General features: G+C 38.6%; 1 protein-coding gene across 1 annotated transcript in view; it reads right to left on the reverse strand.

Moving 5' to 3' along the window:
• Positions 1-7,047: 7,047 nt before the first annotated feature.
• The window catches only part of C1H4orf50 (chromosome 1 C4orf50 homolog), a 29,998-nt gene continuing 12,079 nt past the window's right edge, over positions 7,048-24,966 (reverse strand). Inside the window, 7 exon segments of the mRNA XM_065665307.1 lie at positions 7,048-7,648; positions 7,650-7,877; positions 8,990-9,229; positions 17,540-17,722; positions 18,120-18,176; positions 20,337-20,513; positions 24,378-24,524. Of these exon segments, the coding sequence (XP_065521379.1) occupies positions 7,508-7,648; positions 7,650-7,877; positions 8,990-9,229; positions 17,540-17,722; positions 18,120-18,176; positions 20,337-20,513; positions 24,378-24,524 (1,173 nt within the window). The 3' untranslated portion in view covers positions 7,048-7,507.

A 24,966-nucleotide genomic window follows, 5' to 3' on the forward strand; every position in this document is an offset into this window, starting at 1 on the left:
CTTATGAGAAAGTTAGTCCGGAGTTCAGAGCAGTCACCTAGGACACAGGAGGAAGATTTCAAGTCTTTTTCCTGCTAGGCACTACCAGACCACCACAACTGAGTCCCATATGACCACAGTCACATTTATTACTAAAGTGGTTTGGTTGGGAATTGCCTTCCCTTTCTTCTGCAGTGTAGACTTGACATCTGAGGCATTCGTCTCTATAGTCAGTGAGTTGAAAGGGCACCTCTGAAGTGCAGATCATCTTGCCTATTTTAGACTTACATAATGATGACATGAATCTTGTCGTGTACATCAAGTGCTGATTTCTCTTCATGACTGTCAGGGACCCCAGGGGTCTAACTTAGACTTATACATGTTCCCAGGAATCCCACTTCCTAGAGCATGAACTAAGCTTAGTTCCTAAACACATGATAACAAACTCCCTGCTCCCAGGCAGATATCTGACAGTGACTGCTGTGAAGGTCTGCAGTGTTGGCTGAGCTGTAAGCACTAAAGAGCTTAATTCTGTAGCCTAGTAAAGATGTCGTGTCACCTGAGATGAACCAGGAAATGTTGTGTCCACATGCAAAAGTCAGTGCAAATCCCAGTCTCACAGAGAAATCTAAAGTACCAGAATATGCTGTTCTTAGAAAGATGCAGATCATAGAATCATAGAATAGTTAGGGTTGGAAAGGACCTTAAGATCATCCAGTTCCAAACCCCCATGTCAGATGTCAGATATAACAACCAGTGATTTTTTTTTTCTGGCTTTCTTAAGCATCATCACATGAGGCACTTTCTGTTCTGAACCCAATACAGACCACCTAACAACCTTGTCTGCACCAGCTGCAGCTTCATTTCTTAGCTTTCAAAAACTTGAAGAGGATATTGCCTCCAATATCCTCTCCAACACTCACCCAGTTTGACACACACCATTATTCCCCCAGAACTTCCTGCAGAGCTCCCTCTGTGGTCACCTGCAGGTTCATTTTGAAAGAAACGGTTTCAGAGATTTATCATGTGAGCAGCCACAAGGACAGGTTGGAGCAGATGGCAATTTCTATTTGTGGATAGGAGACAATGAGGTAAATTAGGGGGTGAGGTCGATCAGGCAATGAAACCTCTGGAGTCATCATAAAAAAATACACGACAAAGACCTCTATCTCCCAGCTCAGGAACTGTCCTCCATGAGACCACGTCTTAATTTAGTGTTGAAAATGTTCAGTGTGCTCTTAATGAAAGCTCCTTACATGGATCTTAGCTTTTTTTACACTTCTGCTCACCAGCTATAGCATTGACAGCATAGAAGGCATCCAGATCATATAGGAGCCATATAAAGTATATTTGTTATTTGTTTCTGCCCAGTACATCAGACATCATGTCTACTCATTCATAAAACACTGCAAAAGATCCACTGTCCACAGAACACCGGTAATTAACTGTTCATCCAGAAGCCAATTCATCTTGGTGATCATATCCAGCACAGAAAAGGCATGTAAAATTGTAAAGGTGTCAGAGATAGGCAAACCTCAGCCCCTCACTATCCCCAGAGCAGCTACATGGTGATGTGCAGTTTCTGCTACAAATCAGCTCCTGTGAGACAAGAAAAGCCTTTTTCCCCCCAGGAAAAGCTCCTTTCACAAGCAGCTGCAAACTACGGGTGCCCTCCAGCTAGGCAGCCTCACTCCTAGATTTTAAAGCTCACTCACCAGAAGGGACAGTCTGCAGCCAGCTGGAAACAAAGATGTGGCCCCTGAGAGATGGAGTCGCCTGCCCACAGATGGGAAAGCAAAGAGGCAGCACCCAGCAGATGGTGGGGGCAAAGGTGGGCAACAGGAGATGGCCACATCCTCCCTTTCTAGCTGTGGCCTTCACTAAGGGTGAGAATCACTAGCGACTTTCAGCCTTGGGAACACATTACAAAAATCAACGAGCTCCAGGAGCTTCCCACTTACAGAAAGCTTTGCCAGACAGCCATATGCTGGGAGGCCACAGCACTTCAATGCTTCTCACTCTTGTCCGAATACAATTAACACAAGTCCAGTGCAAGTAAACTTCAAGGAATCCTTTACTGAATTTCCGCTTTACTCTGCTCCATGTTCTCACACCATGACCAAAAATGCAGTGACCAGGCAGAACTGAAAACATCTTAATTTCTAAGTAACTGCTGATTAAATGTTCCCAGCAGCCCACCAAGAAAAAGAACTCTCTCTCCATCCTTAGATATTTGACCTTATTCACTAATGGCTTGAATATAAACACAGTTTCAGTGTCTGAGAAATCACGCTTACAGCTGCGCTGGATCACCAGACTGAAACTGAGCTGCTGTGGCACCCTGGTGAACCTGACCCATCATCTGTAATAAGATCTTCTAGCTCTTTTGTTGCCTTCTTGTCCTCTCACCCCCTATTCTTTTTAAGAGCTGCTTACTTCACTAATCGTAACTTTTTCTTTTAAGAACTTCCCACATTACGTTGATCTTTACAAAGGCAGATAGGTTATCATAGAATACGAGGTTGGAAAGGACGTCAAGTATCGTCGGGTCCGACCTTTGTAGGTAAGCATGACCTAAACTAGATGTCCCAGCATCCTGTCCAGCTGAATCTTAAAAGTGGAATCCACTACTTCCCTGGAGAGATTATTCCTATGGCTCGTTGTTCTCATTGAAATTAGAAAAAAATCACCTTTAGCATCCAAACAGAATCTTCCCAGGAATAACTTGTACCTATATCTCTCTTTTCCATGTGACTACCTCTAAAAAGGAGTCTCCATCTTCTTTGTAGCCAGCCATTAAATACTGGAACATTGTTATAAGGTCTCATTTAGCCTTAAGTGCATGAAATATATTGCATGAAATACAACAGCAGCTACAGTTTGAGAGATCTTTAACATGGGTACAAGTCGGTTCAGCTTCCTTTGTAGCATGACATTTCCCCTAGTGGTGCCTAACTCTTACCCAATAAAGTTTTAATAGTTTATTGCATATAAAAGCAAGACAAAAATTATACAACCACTCATCTTTTTTCTTCCCCTCTTTCAACAACAAAAGAGACAACAGGGAGCTGAACTGCTATTGAGCAACTGTCCCCACTGGCTTGGTACCACTGTCATCTGCGTTAGTGCTGACAAGGTGGGGCACACAAGTAAGTTTCCTTTTCATGGAAACTAGTGCATTTGGGAAAGGGAAGACAGATTGACACATACCTGGATTTTAACCCGCAGTGGAGTCAAGGTACAAGCAGAACTTCCACTGCGTAGTCTTATCTTAGTTTCCTCTTAAGGTTTAAATTCAGTCTTTAAAATTTATAATAAATAATAATAATAAAAAAAATCAGTCTCTTCTCATATCTGTACTTTTGTTAGCCAATCACGATAGAGTGAGGAAAAAAAAAGACAAAAATGGAAAGATCTGCAGAAAGCTCTTTCCTTTCTCCCTGTTATTTTATAGAACCTTTATTTATGCCAAACCCCATGCAGTTATTCAAATATATACATGCACATAAATATGTTATACATATTTATATGCAAATGAACTCAGTATTCTACGGTTCACCAATATCCTGATTGATAGGATCAAAGATGTAGACTGGGAAAAGACAACATTCCCAGCTAAATGTAGTAGGCCAAGTTTTCTGAAATATTGCATTTTGTGCCCTAGCCCTTCCTGTTCTCTTTATTTGCAAGAAAAAAGTACTGCAAGAAAGATGGACTTAAGTGAGTTCTTCCTGAATTGTACCTGAAAGTTGCCTGACCTGCTGGGAATACAGTCATACTAACAGACGTAGGAGTTGCTTGGTTTAATCAGACTTTAAGAGAAAGGTCTACATTGTGGAAATCTTTCATGCATTATCTGGCTTTAATTAGGAGCTCTAATATCCTTCAGCTTAAGGGCTAAATTAAAAAGCTGTTACTAAGAAGATATTAGATAGTGTTTTCACAAATCAGAAATGCAACCCAAAAAATGCAAACAGGAATTACTAAGGACTACAGAAAATTTGATTATAGGCAACTTGGTTTTGTTCTGACTTATGGAAATATCAGTCGTGAGAATGGAAACGAGTTACCACGGGCTGAGCATCAGATCTGATCCTCAAATCTTCTTTGCGTGTAAAAGCTTTTCATAGCATGGGATGAGCAATAGATGGGAAGTGGCAGGCTTCCAGAGCAAACCCTCTGCATTTTCTACAAATGTCTAATCTCCAGAAGAAACTGGAGTGGACACTGGCATCATTTACTTTAAAGACACTGAGGTTTTGATTGTGAGATTCCAGTTCCTCCCCCAAAATGCTTTACAGTGCATTTGTAGCCTCAGGTACACCATGAGTTTCCTTTTTAAGTTTATCTTTCACAAGATAGATAGTGCTTTAAAAAGCACTATGCACCTTTCAGGTTACTACTTCCATGTATCTCATTTACATGCTATACCTAAGAAACAATTCTATTAAAACTGAAGAGAAAAAAAGCAGCTTCACTGTTAAAATGAGATATTTTTGCTTTGGTACTGGGTAGTTCAAGTGTTGAGAAAAAGAACTGGGCAAATATTGCCTAAATATGTTAATAAACACTCATTTGATGTGAACTATTGGTCCTAGCCAATAATTTTCTGTGCTGTTTCAAGCAAGTTCTTTGTAAGTTAAAGGGTCTGAATGGAAAGCAGGCACAGTGAGCATCTGTCAGCAGGAAGCACACCGTCATCCAGCTTCTTTCCAAGTATCCTGATTATCCATTCAAGTACAAATAGTGCCATTTGACTCAGGTGGGTGCATGGATGACAAACAGCAGTTCACAGGTGATTCAACACCAGTCAACTGTTCAGATGTGTTCTGTAAGCACATTGCTACTGATCACCCTCAATTCCAAAATCCCCCAAATCATTATAGAACAAGGGGCAGTATTAATCATTCTGTATGAGTCACTCAGCAAGCTCAGACTCCCAAAGGACCTCAGTTGGCAGGACACCAATATATGACCCATCTGGCCTGCCACTGTACATCTCAGAGCTGATTCTGTAAATGACTGTATTTAAAGAACTTGAAGGACCTTGTTTGATGGTGCAGTGCATCATCTAATCTTTTTGTACATCAATTATCATATAATTATTTGACATAATCTGACTATCACTTTTCATTTGCCTGTTCAGTAGTGGAAATAAATGGAGCAGGACAGAGGTTTGAAAAAGCTGACCCACTCCAAATGGATTTCTGTTAATCTATTAGCATTCCTCCACTTTAGTGTCTAAAACCTCACAATTTTCCTTAGGAGAAATGAAAAGGAGCTGAAACATCTGGCCAAATAAAGGTGGTATCTGCACATATTTAAATGATGCTTTGTAGTAGTAAGAATGAATGTCTTAAACATCAAAAAACACAAGGGGCTACAGGGTTTTAACTGAAATTGTGACTTCTGAAGCAAAGTTACAAAGTGCCAGCACAACATCCATTTGCTTGAGGAATTAATTGTTTGAGTCCATTTTGCATTACAGTGCTTCAGTGCAGGTAATGTCTGTGTTTGTTCCCCCATCTACACCTGTGTGTATCTGCAGCCCTTGTTCAGGAAATTGTTAATTCCAGCAGGAGGAAGAATGGGGCCAAGTGACCTAATTAGCTGAAAATGAAGCCTGATATTTTAAAGTAAACCATGCTTGTCTTTCTTTGATAGAATGGGAATGGACCAAGAAAGGCTTAATTTCATGTTAAGTTACTATGGTCCCAGTCACAAAGGAGATAGCTGCACTAGGATAACAAAGACTTATTATCTCATTATTGCAGGATATTATTATTTATAGCCTCACTATTAGCACATCTCAGGCATTGTGATCTGACCTGAAGCCAGATCTGACCTAAAGCCTACCAGGCTCTGTATTTTACTGTCATCAAGATAAAACTCAAAAAACATTCTCACAAGTACTAATTCTTTAAAGCATCATTGTATCAATATTGAAGTTTTACTATGTTAAGTATTTATAAGTGGTTTTGCACATCAAAATATCTTATGATCTGAGAAGGCAGCTCGTGGCTGGGTGTCAGGTACATCTGTCTTCAGAAGTGCTGGCCATGTATTAGGAAGAAGAGAAAGACACATGGAAGCAGAAGCCCAGATTTTGGAACCTCACTGGAGTCTCCTCTACTTACAGAGTGCTCCAAAACATCACTTCCAGGAGCTATTTCCCTTGGCATCTGGTGTGTATTTTCTAAAGATATGTTGGATGGAGACCAATTCAGTTACTGCTGTAAGCAATTACCCTGCTGCCTTACTGAGCAAATGAGTTTCCTGCAATAAAGTGTGTGTGCATTAGTATTTCTTCAAAACCAGTCATTTTGTTTCTAGCTTCCAAAAAGCCACATCAAAGTAGTAACATACTATGAAGCAACCAGAGTAATCAGTGAAGGCAGAGAGAAAGCATAGGAACAGCACCACATTACTGGGTGTTAAAAATGTCCTTTTCTAATAAAAGTGATTAAACATAAAGACAGCTGTGAGATGTGAATAATGGATGTTTTGCAAAAGTATTAACTCTGGTGGGATCCCAATATAACTCAGTGTTTTGGGGAATTTACAGCAATGCTGAGTTAAACTTCCCAGAGTTAATCGGTGTTAGTGCACACATGCACCTGCATAGACACACTCTTCCCTCATCCCTCCCATAACATGGATCTCTCAAAGGTTCATGCAGCCCAGACCACAGCTATTTCTAAGCCAGGCTATGAAGAAGCACTGTCACAGCTGTGCTAGTGCAGGTGGCCTGGCACTGCATCCGCTTCTTCCTATTGTAGGTGTAAGGGTTTGGCAGCACAGGGTGCTGTCTGAATCACCCGTGCCTTGAACTCAGATGTTACTGTACTCATGATGCCCAAGCCATCACTCAAAGAGAGTGGCCAGGAACATGTCCAGTAAACCTATTCAATTTAGGCTGCAGTTTGTTACTTAGAACGCTACTTTACAACCTACAGGAATACATTGAGTATCCTGCTATATGTCAGTAGGACCATTTTATTGATTAAAAAACAAATAAAAAAATAATAATGATAAAAAAATATATATCCCGGGAAAATAAATAAACGCTAACTGCAAAACTACCCCCCAGTTTTGGTAAAATAGCTTTCTAGGAAGTCCGTGACACCACATTTCTTTAAGTTCCAAAGGAAAGACACAAGGCAGATGTTTTTTCAGAACTTGCCACTGCACACTGAAGAAATGGGTTATACATAAAAGTGATTTAATGGCTTGTTTTACAGTCTCAGTTAAAAGAAAAGCATACCTTAAACATGTGCTAAAAAGAAAATGGGGAGGCAGCCCAGCTACTGAAAAATTCATAGGTTTCAGTGACCTCAAATGTTCTAAGAAATTTGGATTATAAAAAGTATTATAACTCTTTTTCACTTCAATTTTCAGTCACCTCAAACTAGTTGCTGGGCCATGTTGACTAGTAAAATATCTTTGGTTTTTAAAATTAATAATACTTTTGTAGCAATGGGAAAATCACATTGCCAAGATGCTTTACCTTGCTTTATTTCTGCAGGTTTTATTCTTTCCCATGCAGCTGATTGCTCCCCACAGGATTTCGACCTTTATTACTTGCTGACAACATATCTGACAAACAGCTTTTAGCTGTGGTAGCTGAGGTTGAGTCCCCTGGTTTTTCTCTATTCATAATGGCATTTTTTTTGTTTCATTCCCTGGGGAATAGCACATACATGCTGATTTCCTGTTTGACCGCAAAATACATCATCACGTTTCAACAACTGATCCCTCCCTTTCATGGCCCAGAAGGCACTATGCTGTGGTGGCATCAGTGCATCCTTCATCCTTGACAGCAGAGGGGTTTCCTTGTGGGTCATGGGCAGGTTGCAGTCAGCCTTCAGATATGAGCTGGAGGAGACAACTGAAGGTATCTGAGGAGTAAAGAAGAGAACAACCTCAAACATCCCAGTGTGTTTCTTTATGTTACATGGGAACAGGCCAATCTCTTCACTGTGGCTGATTTCAGCTGTAGCTTCCTGTATAATGGTACAGTAAACCTGGGTCATCCTCTTGTTGGGATTTAATTAAAGCCCATGTGATGTCTATAAAAAAGTAATTCCTGAGTCTACAAAGATCAGGTCAATTAAAAAGCTACTTACATTTTTCTGTCCCTAATAATTTTCTTGTATGACAATATTTTCATTGATCTTATTTATATGTGACAGTGATTGAGAAAATGACCAGGAAGCTGGGTTTGGACTGTCACATATATCCTCTGGACTAAATAACATGTTATCAGAATTCTGAGTTACCTCTTCATTCTTCACTATATTACTTGACTGAAAGGAGATTTCAGTATCTCCCATGATTTTTTCAACTATTAATGCCAAAAGCAGTAACTATGTTTTTACTAGTTTTATTACATTTATTTTCATCCAAGATTATAAAGGAAAATTCAGTAGAGCAATATTTGTAACTACTCTAGCTGACTGGCTTCAGTAATTGCATACTTGAATTTCGTTTCCATACAATTATGGAGAGGTTATGTTGTCTCGGAGAGGGTGAAATCTCCTGTGCGTTTAGTTTAGCAGCAGACTGTCACAAATGCAATTGCAATTGATCAGCTCTGCTCTTAACAGGATTCCTGCAGTTAATGGAAATTACTATAAAGAGCTTCAGGGCATAGGAATAATTGGATCACTAAAAGGAAAAAAAAAAAAAAAGAGGAAAAAGAAAAGGTAGGACAAGATCAACATTGCATCCAACAGTTTTCAAAGATGGTCTTACCAGAAAGTACACCTTGACAAAAGCAAAACCTTTTAATTATTTTTACAAGCCCCAAGCCATTTCTAAACAATGGGGAAGAAAATGAATTATGAATGCATTTGGAAATTAAAAGCATTAAGGTTTTACTATCGTCAGCTTGTTTAAACTAACAATCAACTGTGCATCTCTGGAAACAATCACTGAAATATATACATGATCTATAAAAAGACAGCTGAGAATAAAAGATTTCACTAAACAAAAAACAATTTCTACTGACCTGGCAGTTTTTGCAATGGTTTTGTCTTAGCTCTCGATGCAAGGCTACGATCCTCTCTGGGCTTGTTAACTTTACAGAACCAGCATACACATCTGGAGTGAAATGAGAACTGTGGATGATATCCACCTCTTGCTGAGAGTTTGCAGGTATCGACCCTGTCATCCCATTCACTTTGACATATGTCTCATGATCCTCTGGCTGTCCATGGGCCTGTGATTTATCTGTGGAAGAAGGCAGGATCTGCAAGAGAAAATAGCATTTTAAGAAATTCAAGTTAAATTAAGTTCGCCAATGCTGTTCTTTTTGGATTAGTAGAAGCCACTTGAATAAATTCATGCCAATAAGTGTTCATAGAGATTAAATATAAATACCAAAATAAGGAAAAAAAAAGATATTATACCAATTATTTTAAATGTGAAGCATTCCTACATCTGTCTAAAAAGGAATCCTGTATTCATCAACTCTTCCCCCACCAAAAAAGAAATCTCTAAGCCTTAACTACAGCTAAATTTTGCATCTGGATATTAAGAAAACAGAGATAAAAATATAGAAAAAATTAGTAATTTAAAAACCAGGCAAACGTTAGGTCTCCTCCTGAAGAATCTCAAAATTTCTAACATGATTCTTTCACTCATATATTCTCGCATTCCACACTAAACAGCAAATTTAGGTTTTTCTGTTTGTGAATGCTCAAGAAAGTGAAGCTGAATGGTCTTCAAAAGTGCATTAATTCAACTGCATGAGCTCTCATACAGACCGTTCTGTTCTGAATCAACATAATATTAATTCAGTTGATCTTATTTCACCTCCAAAACAACTTTAGCACCACAACAAATATTATCCTTGAATATCTTCATTGAACTCAAGCCAAATTTAGAGAGAAATGGCAGCTGTTTAATTAGGCAGCTTTTTCTAACAGTTGAAAGCAGGAAAAGAAGATCTACGTGAATGACTATCACAGGACAGTATCATTTTATCATCCTGTTACAAATTTACTAAAGCCATAGGATCAGTGTTACATTATTTTGCATATAGGGTTACATAATTGCGCAGAAAAACAAATTTAAGATTGTTAATGATAGTTTCAGCCTTTGGGGTTTTAAAAATAGTTCTTTATTTCTTTTCCAAATTAATACATCTCATTAGAGTTATCGCCTCATTGCCATTAGTCCTCTTGCAAAAGCTCCAAAAATGCAAATTCTATAAATATGCCAGGTCAGGAATGGTTACTTAATATAAAATAGATTTTACTTAAAATAATACGTTTGGTTTGCTCCGTGCATCTTTAATGAGCATTAGCGGCATCGCTCGTGTCCTTTAAAAAGAAATAGAGAATCCTGAAATGCAGTAGTGCTGTGAGAATGCTCTGAAATTACATCTGCCCCCCCGAAAAAAAAAAAAAAAGATGAGCATTTATTGACAAGCTCATGTATCAAAATATAATTCCATTACAGCATGAAGAAGAATGTGGAGTGTGCAAGCTGTTGCCATTGTCAAGAGAAGTTCCACCGTCTTGCAGGTTTGATCACTGTGGAACTTTATGAGAAACATGCTGCTTGCAAGAAGATCAGGAGCAGCTCCAACACAAGGGTTAAAGCGCATAGGTATCAGTGGTGCTTTACCATTCCATAGTTTTTGAGGTGACACTGAGTCCCAGCTGTTGAAATATACAAGGTAGCCGGACCTGAAAAAGCTCATCACTCTCATCTCTTGCTTGCAAAGCAGCCCTCAGAGCTCATGGGCTCCTTGAAGTAAGTGTCATGCGACTCTTAAGTACACCAACACACTGGTATTCAGCTTACAGGGTCAGGAGGGTGGGCCATGCCTGTCCATATCTAGACCCAGTGTGCTGCAGGACAGATCGTTTCCCAAGGATACACCGTATAAGAAAATGTGAGTGGTAAACACAAACGATGACTACTGCCTTTGATATTATTTTGACTTCAGTTCTTGGCTCCCCACCATGAGAAGAGGGAACCAATGCTGCTGAATTTTGGCCATTGGCTCTGTTAAAGTACCAAACACAAGCATGTTTGGCCAGCTGAGACATTCCCCGGGAGCAGTTACTACCTGGACCAGTTACCTCAGGGTGAACAGGCCAGGGAACAAGCCGGTAACATCCAGGAATTGAAGGACCGCTCATACTGAACAGCATTGTGCACAGAATTTAGATTGCTGCTCTTCTCTAAAAGAATTACTTTCTCTACACTGATTAAAGTAGGAGCCTGTGACACTGTCTGGATACAGCATTTATTTGGGTAGTGTGGCATGAATACCTTATCATATCCTAACATTACAGGCATAGATCAGTTGGAAAGCAAAAGCTATACATTTGGATGTTCCTCTATAAACACAGAAGCCAAAGGCAGTTTCAAAAGTCCTTGATTTCTAACCAAGGTTAGAAGTGCAGTATCTCTCCCCAGCACTCACAAAAAATGCTGGCTGGCTGAAAGCGATGGAGAGGTTACAAAGGGCAGCCTTGAAATGTTTTGAGGCGTGAAGAGATTGGATCTAAAATTATTGGATGAGAATTTCCTTATCATAGGAAGCACGGTTAGAGTCATCCCTGGTGATAGATGAGAGTTAGCAGGAGCAGAACAAGTTCTGGAGCTCAATGACCCATGCAAAGACAATTCACTGTCCTCTTCATAGGGAGGAGAGCTGGTAAATCTACCACAAAAAGCACAGCCACAAATCAAAGCTGTGGCACATTTCATTTCTAGAAAGACAGCATCCTTGCAGGGCCTTTCCTTCAACTGTCCAACTCACAAGCAGCTTTGCCTCTTGGGATCACCGAGTTCTGCTGCAGCTAACTTAGTGAAACTCAGTAGAAAGGTGGGTTAATGCAAAACCCTATGAGTGAAGCTGCTACTACACTGATGAAGTTTCCACAGTATGGTCTGCGCTATATTTGAAAGCTGGCACGATTCTCTCGAAAGAGCTTGTCTTCAGTGTTTCCTAAGACTCCAGAAAGGACTGACATTAAAAACAAAAACCAGCACCTTCACCCAATGTCACAAAAATAAAAAAAACAGTGGTGTCATAGATAAGAATGTTTTAATTTATCTGGATATTTTTAATTGCACTTTGTATCTTAATCTAAATTCTGACATTTATCCAAAAACAAAGGAAGGTTATTTTTTAAAGCTTTTCTTTTTTAATTAATGGCTGTTCTTCTACTTGCATTTACTGTTCTAGACAAAATCATGATGTTTCCCATGAATTACAGCGCCAGCCACTGCTAAAATATCTGTATTATTTATGCAGTCAGGAAACAGATCTAAATCTTTGTCAGCCAGGTCCAATTTTACTTTAAAATGACACTAACCTTGAGCGTGTGACACCTCCTCAGCCATCACGAATTCTTGAGATACCCTCTGTACAAACAGCCATTTACATAATTATTGAATAGCTTTGGCAGTTATTTCACTGGAAAGGCCAGGCTGCCCTCAACTGGTTTTAATCTACAGTCTATACACTTCAATATTTTTGTAGTAATCTTTGTGAAGGTCAAAAATTATATCTATTTCTCAGCAAAGTCTTTTAGCCTTCTTAAAAAAATTACTGAATAATAACCACCATCTCCCCTCTTTCATCCCCTTGGAATTACAATGATTTAAGCCACATTTTCTGTAATGTCAGAAAAAGAGGCTTCTTCCTGCGGAAAAACTTTGTCTTGAAAGGTTCCTTAGTCTTGATCAGTATTGCCCCCAAATGACTGAAAGCCCAATGTTCTTCCCTCTCAGGGTAGAACTCATGTGACCAAAAAAGCGAATGACTGGCCCCTGTAGCAACCAGTGGAGTCCAGCTTCTGTGACTCTGATTATCTAAAGCAGATACATAGAATGGGCAGAATACTTCCTTGTAAATGCCTCTTTCTTCCCACCAGATATATAAACTACCATGGATGTGATTGTCTCAAGTCCAGACATCAAACATGAAATGTATCTCACCCTCAGTGACAGGAAAGTTTCTGATCTCACCAGCCACAGAAACCATTTTAAGAAAAGCACCAGAGACTGTTATTTCAGGCCTTTTTCCTTCAAATATGATTCACAGAGAAGCAGTAAGTGGTTTCATGCAAGGAAATGAGTAGAAATAAATAAATAAATAAATAAGTAGAAAGCATTGTTCTACCAAAATGCATCTCTGAAGAAATTTCCTGACATAAAGGAGAATTAAGTTATACTGTTCTGCACATTTATTCCCTATTCTGTAGAACAAATAATTCACTACACTGGACACGTTCATTGCCTGGAGCTTTCCATCCATAAAGTTTAAGATGACTCCATGAAAAGCAATAAAAAGCAATACCATTTATCCCTATTTTCCTTGCACAAATTTCCTTTCAGCTCTGAGAAATGAGGGCAGCCATGAGAAATGAGGCCAAATAGCAACAATGGTTTCAGACCCACTATGGAAAAAAATAATAAAAATCATAGAATCATCATACAACAGTCTGGGTTGGGAGGGACCTTAAAGCGTCTAGTTCCAACCTCCCTGCCACAGGCAGGAACACTTTCCATTAGATCAGGTTGCTTAAAGCCCCATCCCACCTGGCCTTAAACACTTGGAGCCTACTCTTTTGGATTTCCTATTAGTTATCTGGAGCATCTTCTCTTGTTACCCGTTCCCACTGTTACCAGTCCAAGTAAAGCAGCTATTGCAAAGCCCAGTCACAGTCCTTTTTGTTAGCTCTTTAGTGAACATGAATATCTAACGTCATTTAATGAATGCTGTCATATGTTCTTTCCACTGGGAAAGACAGAAAAACAATAACTGTAAACAATGTTCATGAATTAATTCTATAACAGCAAGGAAGAAAGATGAGGCCAAGGCCTTTGCATTGAAAGAAAACAGCATTTAAAAAAAGATGATTAAAATGGGACATGACGAAGGACTAAAAATGTCCACATACTCTGTGCCTGACATTGGGCATGTTAAACTCAGCTGTGGCACTGTGCCGAGTGCCATGAGCACCTGCTGGAGGCAGCCCTTACCCATAGGTTGTGTCCTCTTCAGACAAATGCATTTCATTTTCAAAACACAAAATAAGGGGTTTTAATCATTTCAGTTGCCCAAAATTATTATTGCTCCACTACAAAGGGCTCCAACGGTTTCTCTGTTTAGGTCTTTTAAAGGAAAATATATGACAAAGGTTTGGAAGTTAACTTATGCCTCCAAAAATTTCAGATCCATATTAGACATAAATTGTCACTCTATGGCTCCTCAAAATACTATTTCTTTCAAAACTTAGTCATCTTTTCTTTACCATCCTGCACACAGTTTTTGCTTGGTGTTTCTTCTGAATGAGAAAGAATTGAAATAAAACCCCTTCTGTGCAATTGTATGTGTTTATTATAATAAACCAAACTAAAATTAAATTAAATTACACTAGATTATGCTATTAAACTAAATTATAAATAAACTGCTCCATGGTGTACAGTTTTATGGTTAAGAAATGTCATTTAAAATCTAGTCCTCTTCACAGGGACTAGGAGAGAATATTAAGAGAAGAAAAACGGACTTCCTTGTCTGAGCATATTACTCTAGTGTTTATCTGGCCACAGAGAAGAGTCCCCGATGGAACAAAATTATGAGGTACTACATGATTCAAGCAAATTTTATTTCTAATTCAAAAAACATTTGAATGTAACATTGGGCTATGAAAATAACCATGAATGACAGAACTCAATGTTTGCTGTTCACCTAAACTGAATTGATTTGAAGTCCTGAGTTAGTGCAAATCAGCGAAATGAAGTCATTGGGACAACAGTGATTTATTGTGTCTGAGAACTGTCTTGGAAAGTGAAGTCTGAAGAGAGGCTCAAACATGATCAGTTTTGCATGACGCTGTCTTCATGGTTTAGTATTTTAACTGGGATGATTAGGAAAGAAATATTTCTGGCAAACAGAAGGGAATAAACAGCCATCCGTTGTGTCCTGAATAAGCCAAAACATGCTGTTCACTTCTGTCTACGAGCATGAGTAATTTGCTGATGCCCATAAGCCCTCTACCAAAGCTGGAGCTCCCTAGCACACAGCTCTACCCCTCTACCTGTAACTCCATGTAAAGATGGAAAGAGTTCTTGAAAGAATTTTAAAACTTATTTTCCTCTGGGAACCAGGCACACAGTTTTTTACTGAGCTACAATAGGCCAGGCACTGAATTGAATACACAGTCCCTTTTCCCTTCAAAGGGCTCTGGATCAGCCCTTCATGCATCACTGCAAACTTTCAGTTGAAATTCATCAGTTACTCAAAGCAAGCAGGTCTGCTGCCAACGCGTGACAGGCTTCCATTTGTCACTGGGTCCAGAAACAAACAAAGCCAATTGCAAATCTTTAATTAAAGAAAGAAAAAGACCCCCACCTCCACAGCATCAATCCACCAGGTTTTCTCTAGAAGTGTTCAAATGTTAGGAATGATTTAGAAGTGAAAAACTGAGGGGGAGGAAGCAATGAGCTTTCAAAGCAGTTTTATGTAAGCAAAAGCTGGGCATAGCTCTGGAATATTAGATGTGAATTCCAGTGAGAATAGAGTTGAAACATAAAAAAATGAACCCTTAAAGATGAAAAGTCAGTTCAGTTTAACATATGTCTACGGAATTCAGTACAGGATTTTTAAAACTAAATGAATGTATCACAAGAATAAGAAGTAGACTCTCTTCTTTTTGACTGTGACCATTATCTACTAAATTACGAGTAGTGACACTTGGACATTTTCTCACTGAAATGTTTTCCATTGGAAAACTGATCCATGGAAACCTAAATTTTTCATGGGAACATAAAGATTTGCCTTAGCAGGAAAGTATTCCCCTGTTATACATGGAATTACTTATCACAGACCAGAATGGCCTAAAGCTCAGTATCAAGGTGTCCAGCAAGAGCAAGTCTGTTTTCTGCATGATCAGAAAAACCAGGCTTGGACACCAGCATGCCTGAATCTGAGTGAGACCTCTGACCACTGCAGTGCTGGATAGTGTGGGATGGAGTTTGTGCTCCACTTAGTATGAATAACCAAATATTGAATGTGGGGCTCCTGCATTGCAGATGAACTCACTGGCCATCGGAGTGCAGATTCAATCTAATTCTGTCTTGTTGGAGCTGCTAAATTTTGTGTTAAGGGAGACAGTGTGAGTGTACGTGGTATTTTGATATTTACTGTCTTGGGAAGCTTTACACCAATACTCATTTATCACAGCGATGTCTGAGAAAATGTCTGAGGCAGTGAAATACTGTCTCCCTTCTGACATATGAGTTACTAACTACTGTCACATGAAACATTCATTCTCAGTGTGAGCTTGGGTGAAACAGTGGTGGGCCATACTCAGACACAGCCAGACACAGAATCCTGTCCCATCCTGCAACCAGGAATCAATCTACCTTTTCTTAAAATGGAATTACTTTACTTCTTGCCACAGAAACAAATACGACTGAATGATAGCTTGCAACACTTAATAACACGAGAATAAGCCTCTCCAGTGACTGAGAATACCACTCCGTGTGCAAAAATGTAAAATAATCAGAAAAATAATACTGTGGATTCGCTATACTATACACCCATTCTGAGCATCTTCTGCTGGTGAAAAATAGATACCAGTGTCATTAAAATGTGCAAGTGTCATTTTTATGTAGTTATTTTGCAGTGCATTTTGTTAGCTGAAGTACAAAGCATAGCACAAATCTACGTTCTGTGTTCTGCTGCAGCAGGCAGCCACTTTCTCAGTACAAATGTGTAGCGCAAGATACTTTTTTTCCCCTCCTAACTAGCAAGATTCTGTATGAGTATACTTGAGACAAACATTAACAAATATTGTTTGGGTATTTTTACAGGCTTTGTTTAAAATAATAAGAGAGAGAAAATTAAAGGGGGGTGAGGGGAAGCTTCTTGGAAGTTTACTGAAGTACTGCAATGGAATTCCTGCTTCTGCAGGTTGCCAGATTCAGATTCCTCTCCTTCAGAATGTCTTCGAGTAGGTGCTACTCCAAAAATACAAAGTATGTTTCTAGCACCCAGGCTATTAATGATAACGTTGAACAGAACCAGGTGTGAAGCAGAGTGAATCCCACTGGAACCACTTTCACCTTCCCAGCAAAACGCAAGTAGCTAACTCCCTTTTGAATACGAATGTCCACTGAGCTGACTTAAATCTTAAAATGATTCATTGTAGGCTTTTCTTTTTCCTTCTGATTTCTACAGAAATCTGAGACAGTGCAGGAAGAAAACACAAAATTATGGATATTTAAAGTGGAATTGAATATTTACTGCATTATCCACTAGGATACTTCATCAAAATAACAGGAAAATGTTTCTGCACAGAGCAGTGACATACTTTGTAATGAACTCCAGATTTAAATCCTGACCTAAACAGAATCAAAGCAGCCAATTCCACTGGCTTACCTGAAGCAGTACTTTAGCACTTACTATGAATATGTTTTATAACTCAGTTTTCACCCACAGAATCTCACTAAATACTTAAAAAAGTAATTAGTAACTTAGTACAATAGTAGAAATGGGAGGATCCTCCAAGGAAGTACAAACACTTACCTCTTGGTCACACGCTGATGTAAAGGCAACTGTGTACTGTACAAGGGCCATGTCATTCACCAAGTTTTTCACCTCTTCGTCAAATGCAGGGTTAATAATTCCTTGCCTGTGAAATTCACCATGCATCCTTGTGATGAAGCTGTTCCTTTCCTGGCACTTTCGGGTGAGGCAAGCCAGCTTAGCCTATGTGGCATGAACACATATACATTGATTTCACTCCACGCTCTGACTACAAGTTTACATTTTGTGTCTGACCTGTAATTTCGTATATTTTGACCCAAAGATACAGATTACATTCCTATGTTTCTAAGCCATTAGATGACTCTGCACCTTACAGTATATGCACACAGATAAACTGGAAAGAAAAGTTTCTTTTCCATGTGCAAGGCCCCCTTTTGACAGGCTGAATGGTACCGAAGGCAACAACGTCAGCAAGCTCTTGCTTAAAGCCTAAAGACCATTAGCAAACAGCTAGGTCAGGGGGAGCTGCAGAGGACAGGTACATGTACAGAAAGAAGTCTGTAAGCAGAGGGTAAACTACGGTGTAGATCCTTCATCTACTTTCAGGAAAATACAGTACCTTCAGAGGAGCTAGTGTCAACTTCATTTCAGATTTTCTCTTCTGAAGTTCTTTATCCTGAAAGTTTGGAAAACATTCTGCATTAATTTGTTCAATAGTCACTTTGAAACAGTGTAGCAGGTTTTGGTGTTTGTTTTAGTCCCAGCTTCGAAGTGTGCATTCTTGTGTGACCCTGCATCACAAACAAGGTGAAGCAGTGTAAGGAGCTGGCTGTACACAGATAGGCCCTGGGACACAAGCACTACCCTACTGGCATTAATGTTGATCTATGTATTAAATAAAGGCTTTTGGATGTTTACAGATGGAGCCCTGTATCAGTGGGGTTATTTCATTAAAGCAGCATCACATTAAAGACACGGTATCCTTCATTGCACACTCATGTTCCCGTTTACTCTGTGAATTTTCTAAAATCCACTTTTGGGGAAAATCTTCCCTCTTATAATCTAAATTACACTGTAGAATGAGAGAAAAAAGGAGGGATTTTTGTCATAGATATTCCATGGCAGGCCCTGAAAAGTGAACATCAACAACTTCCTACACTTCCTACACTGACACAATCAGTGCGTGACATCTATTAGGACATAAACCAGATGACCTAGTTTGTGCCTTAGGATTAAAATAGTTATTATTCTTGGAAATCTGTTTTCTGATTATGTAGAAAAAAACCACAATATCCCTCCAGGTAAAACCCACTTCTATTACGTATTTTTTGCCATTATTAAGTATTATTTGGCAAAAAGGTACAAATTCTTTTGCATTAATTTTGCTTGACAGTTTGTGTTTCTATAAAGCCTACAGTAGATATCTGCATCAGAAAAAAGACTCGTCTTATGAAAGTTCAATTATGCTGAAAGAAGTTGCATGGTCCTCAGCTAATAAACTGTGGGCTTGGGAAGAAACAGAGTAGGTAGGACAGGGGAGACATGTCTGTACATTGCACAAGCACTGAGAGAAAAAGAGCTGGCAGTAGGTCTCTGCACTGGTAAAATTCAATTCTTGGTGAGGTATGGAGTAAAACGTTTTGTTGATTCAATAGAGCAAGTAGGAGTTGCCCATTTATGCGGATAGAACATCTCACCTTTTACTAACCTACCATCTTATATGCACCATCCACCACTACAGATGCCAGCTGCTACCAAAAAAGTTTATTTTACCACCCCTATTCTGCAAAGAAGTATCAATGTCTGAGTAAAGCCACTAACCCTCTGTACAGGACTGGTTTAAAGCAAATCACAGCATTTGACAAGGCTAGGAAAAAAACCCGAAAACAAATCCAAAACCAACAAAGCTGTAGGACATATGGATTTATGATGGAAACCTGCACCCGGTAGAGAGAAGAAAGTAATTTATTCTATTTCAAAAGAGAGGGGAGAAGCATGTTCTATGCATTGTATGAAGATTCTTCAGGTGTGAAGAATAACTACTGAAAAAATGCCACTTACTAGTTTCAGATTATGATGGGCAATTCCAATTTGGCTCACACTGTAACTATCCTCCCTTTTTGAAAACTAGTTTCCAAACAAATAGGAAACAAAATCTAAGGGGAAAAGGCCCTAGCAGGACTTCTTTTCCACCTGAGTTCAGTATTTGTATTCATACTGACAGCAGTAACTTGGCTGTCACACAGTAAAGCGGTAGCTTAGCAAATGTTAATGTCTGTACTTGCTCTGGTTTGCTAGGTGAAATGTAATGCAAAAGTGTAAAAACTGCTAATGTAAGTATATTTGTGTATATATGGGAGCTGTCACCAGAATAACTATGTAAACTAATAGAAATACAAACCACACACCTAACTGATCAAAAAGTTGGAAAAAATTCCCTCGAAGTTCTATCACTAACTCATTGTGTTTCCTAACTTGATATAGTGCAACAAGAGAGCTGGGAATGTTAAAAATCCTGTCAATTTAAGCCAAGGAGGTGGCTCTGTAAAGAATTTCAGCACCACTTCACTTGCATTACCCTATAGGGATTACAGCAGAGACTGGCAGCAACTTTTATTATAGGGTATCATCTTTCCATAATATTGACCACCCAGGCAGTTTACATCTTCTTATTTCTCTCAAGTCAGGGGTACTTTCATTTGCCTGGAAACCATTTAATTATCCTCAGAGTCATTCCCAGGAAAAACCTCTCCTTAGAGAGGAAAGAGGTAGAATCTAAAGGCTAAACTCATATTTATCCACCCACTTAAGCACACAGAAAACAGGTTTAAGGTACCTTTTCACATAGCTGAGCCTGAAGGAGTTCCACTTCATTCTGCAAGTCATGACACTGATTTTCTAATGCAGCCTGGTCCCTGAGCTGGGCTTTCAAGGTCAAAACTTGCTGCTGTAATCTCTTGTTGGCTATTTTATTCTCCTCTATTTCCTGGGCATCTTTCGCAGTGTACACAGACTAGAGAGCGAATGCACAGATTTTTAGATTAAATGTATAGAACAAGGAAAATATTCTCAATCATGTTTTAGAACAGAAAACTTCTCAATCAATATTGAGGACCTACCTTAGACATGAAAAAATAATCTGATATAAAACATGACTTCAAACCTTCGTAGGCATATTAGCATTAGTATCTTGCACTAATCTTAAATTGTTTATGAGCAAGGAGTTCTTGGTCCACTGTGACAGCAGACACAGGACTGGGATTTTACTCACATAGTGAGTAAGGAGAGAGCTCAAATGTACCCAGCCTCCTGATACAACTCCTGTATAGCAAGCCCCTTGTTTTTCTGCATATATTTAACTCAGAGAACTAATGTCACTCAATCAGTTATGTTTTTCTTTTGAAAGATTATTAATAAAACTAATCAGATTTTAAGTATAAATTTCAAAAAATATTTTAAAAGAAAAGATTGATTACAATAAAATGTAGTAATGGTGTTATAGGACAACTGGAAGGAGGAGCTTCTGAATTTAATTCCCTCTCTAAATGTCCGATTTTTTTTCTTTCAATTTCATGCACTTGGATTGAAAGGATTAGTGAGAGCTTTAGATTGATGGTAAGCATTATAAAGTCAGCACCTACATGTGACACTGTCAGATTAACAGTAGATCAAGAATCTAAGGAAAATCTGAGAGTGAAAAAAGTCTTGTGAAAAACATTTATGCTATTGTGAACTTATATTAACAAAATACTGAGTTGAAACACACAGCTGCTCAAGACTTCTGATGACATTCTAAGCAAGCCTAAAGGATCAAGCATTTTAAGTGATTAAAGCTAAAAATTCTAGTCAGACATAGTCACACACTGACATACTGCAGTAAAACCATGTAACCTTCTGAGAAAACATGCAGAAGATGGTTTGATTTTAATGGTTACTAGTTGTCCTGGTTTCATCTGGATAGAGTTAATCTTTTCCCTAGTAGCTGGTGCAGTGCTGTGTTTTCAGCTTTAGTCTGAGAACAATGCTGATAACACACCCATGGTTTAGTTGTTCAATGGTGTTTACTCTGGTCAAGGACTTTTCAGTCTGTCATGCTCCGGCAGTGAGGAGGAGCACAAGAAGCTGGGAGGGAGTACAGACAGGACACCCGACCCAAAAGGGTATTCCATACCACAGCACATCATGCCCAGTATATAAACTGGAGGGAGTTGGCTGGAAGGAGCTGATTGCTGCTTGGGATGGGCTGGGTATAACCCAGTGTGGGGTGAGCAATTGTATTGTGCATCACTGTTGGTTTGGGGTTGGTTTTTTTGGGGGGGTGGGGCTGGGAGGGTGTTATTCCTTTCTCTCTATTTCCTATTATTATTACTGTCATACTTTATTTTAATTATTTATCTGTTCCTATCTCAACCCTTGGGATTTTTTACCTTTTTTTCCTCCTGATTTTCCTTCCCATCCAATTGGGAGTGAGGTGAGTGACTGGGCGGCTGCACAATACTTAGTTTCTGGTTGGGCCTAAACTGTGCCACTAACTCCGATACAACTAATAGTCTGCTGTGATGCACCACCTTTGCTTTCTGACAGCCTTTCTGACTTTGACACTTGTGGTGATTACAAAATACTGAAGGCACCATTTTATGGAAAATCACCAACTGAAGTGACAGACCATGTTACAACACATTGTTACAGAACAGCTAAAACCAGAAATATGACATTTCCCTACTGCTCTTCCTAATGAAGAAAGCCCTCTATGCACAGCATTCCAGCAAATCATGTATGCTTTGTACCAAACTTTTTGGCTCCCTCTTGTGTTAAAAGCACAATAGCTACTGTTGGACGCATCAAGATTGATTAGACAAGGGTTGCAGTGACAAAAGCCTGAAGACGAGTCTCAGACATGTTATTTTCCTCATCTTCTTTCTACACAAAAAGTATGTTAGATTAAAAAAAAGGAAACATTCCTTAACTGAAAATCTTAATGGAAAAAGCAATGGAAAAATAAAAAAAAATTGCTTAAATGTTAAAGACATGCTCAAAACACATCAGCTCTGAAAGACCTTGGGTTCTAGGTCTAGAATGCTTGCATCTTCAGTTATTCATATCAGTCAAGCATCGCAGACAGCGATCTTACAGATAACAAAGTTTAGAACAGGAAAAAGCATAAATTATTGTGATTTACTGTATTGGAGTTTAATAGCCTTGTGGGATGAAAAGCATTTTTGGACATTGTGGCAACTAACTGAAAATAGTAATATCTTCAGTCTACAAAATTGCCCTCATGAAGAAAAATAATGCTAGAAAAGTAGGTTATGATAATCATTGGGCCAAAATGTTCTTTTTTTAAAATTCAGAAAAACTTCAGTCTTATCTCAACAATTCCACACAAACACTCTCTTGATAGTTTGGTGTATATTAAAAAGTTTATTTTAAAAGAGAATTACTGAAATACACAACCTTTGCTAAAATATGTCCACTCTGTTTTCTATTTGTGCTATCTCCTTAATTGTGCCAATAAAATCAATATAATTTGATTAGGACATAACAGACTTGAGTCATGCAGATAATTAGTTGTGCCATCAAATAGTGTAACCACAGGATGCACCCAACTCTGTGACGTACATACACTGTGATTTTGACCCTGGAATGAGACGTGTATTCAACAATTTGACATTAATACTAGAACAAGTAATGAGATCATATAAATCAAACCACATCATAATATTTCATAATATATACTACTGATCAATAAGCACCAACATGAGAAGTTTCGTTGCTGAAGAGATTTAAAAGTGGGTTTGCGTGTGAGGTTTTTTGTTTGCCTGGGATTATTATTTTTTTCCTTGTGGTTTTGTTTTTGGTGTTGTTTTTTTGTTGTTGTTGTTTTTTGTTTGTTTCAGAAGAAAGGCTGATCTGTGGTTTTTCCAGTATAAAAACACTCTGTCAAGGAGGATGAGTTTTATGCCAATGTAGGGCATCAAAATAATTAACATCTTACTATAATGACCAATAAAATAAGCAATAATTGCCACAGACTGTCTCCAAACAAAAGGGTTAAAGTTCCATTGCTCAAAAATGTCCCATAAAGCTTAAGTGTTAGCTTAAGCAAAACCCTACGATACATTTTCAAACGATCTGTCTGGGAATTTCTTCTTCTTACTTGAAATAGCTCCATACATTGTTCTAAGAAGTTACATACCAACACATCATAATGATGTGAAAAATCTGTGCTTCGTTTTCAGTTAACATTCAGAATTCAGCTGTCATGCCAGCACATAGTGCCACTTAGGGTGTACGAGGTTATATAACTGCATAGGATTTCCAGGTAGCCAACTACACCGTCAGCAGGGATGTCCTAAGGCATTTAATTGAGAGAGTGACTGAACTGAGACCAGAATCTTTACTTTTTCCAGATTTTGCTTTTATTTTCTTCCAAAGCCATATCTATCTAATCTGTTCAAACTGAATTTACAAATATTATGGGTTGCTACAAAATTGCTTTTCCAGCTGATGAAAGCTGCATGTTCCTTCCTTGCAGTTTTCCGGCTACAGAGGACAGACCTCCAACACCTTTCATTAAGGCCACCTGAAAATCCAAGCCTCAGAAAATTACTCTGGCTAAAGAAAGCAGGACAAGAATCCTCTTACAAATAAATGAAGGTGTCTATAATGCCCAAGCACAGCTCAGACTTTGGACTATCCAGTAGACAGATGGCCTACCTTGCATAATATCTGCTCACTTTCAAGTTTATAGCTTCAGTGGCTCTAGGTGATCTATACTTTCTTCAAATCTATTGGCAATAGCAACAAAGGGTATCTCTGCATCCAAGACACTCCCTCCCAAGGAATATGCTTTTCTCCATTCTGTTTACATACATACCATTAATTTGCAGTGCTGTTTTCCAAACATTTTTTCCCCAGATTCTTGTTTAAGATGCTCCAATTCTGAGAGAGTCCGTGTCAAATGAGTTCTGATTTCTTCGTATCTTGTTTCAGCAAAGCCAAGTTCTCTGTACCACCTTTGAGCCTAATGGGAAGAATAAAAAGGCAAAACTACTGAGTATAATTAACAGTGATATAATTTTTCAGTAATAGCTTATGACCATGGACAGAAGTCTAATCTCCACATCGCAAGTTTTAAATTATTGTAAATTGATTAAAATAAATAGGATTACATAATTCACTACAATCTTATTACAAGAAACGAGTAATAGTTTTAAGTGCTATAGAAACCTAACTAGAGCTATACAGAAATATAGACTAATTTTTAAATTGATTTCTAAATTTGAAGTTACCTTGAGTATTCTGAATAAAGTGAAAAAAAAAATTAAATGCAGAGGTGATGCACTCACACTCTCAGAGATTACATCTTTGAAAGCACTCAGAGCAAATGGAAAGTAAGATTTATCAGCTGGGGGAGAGGAATCTTCCTAAGAAATGTCAAAAAAGAAAAATGCAAAGGAGAAAAA

Source organism: Lathamus discolor, chromosome 1 (genome assembly GCF_037157495.1).
Source record: "Lathamus discolor isolate bLatDis1 chromosome 1, bLatDis1.hap1, whole genome shotgun sequence".
NCBI lineage: Eukaryota > Metazoa > Chordata > Aves > Psittaciformes > Psittacidae > Lathamus > Lathamus discolor.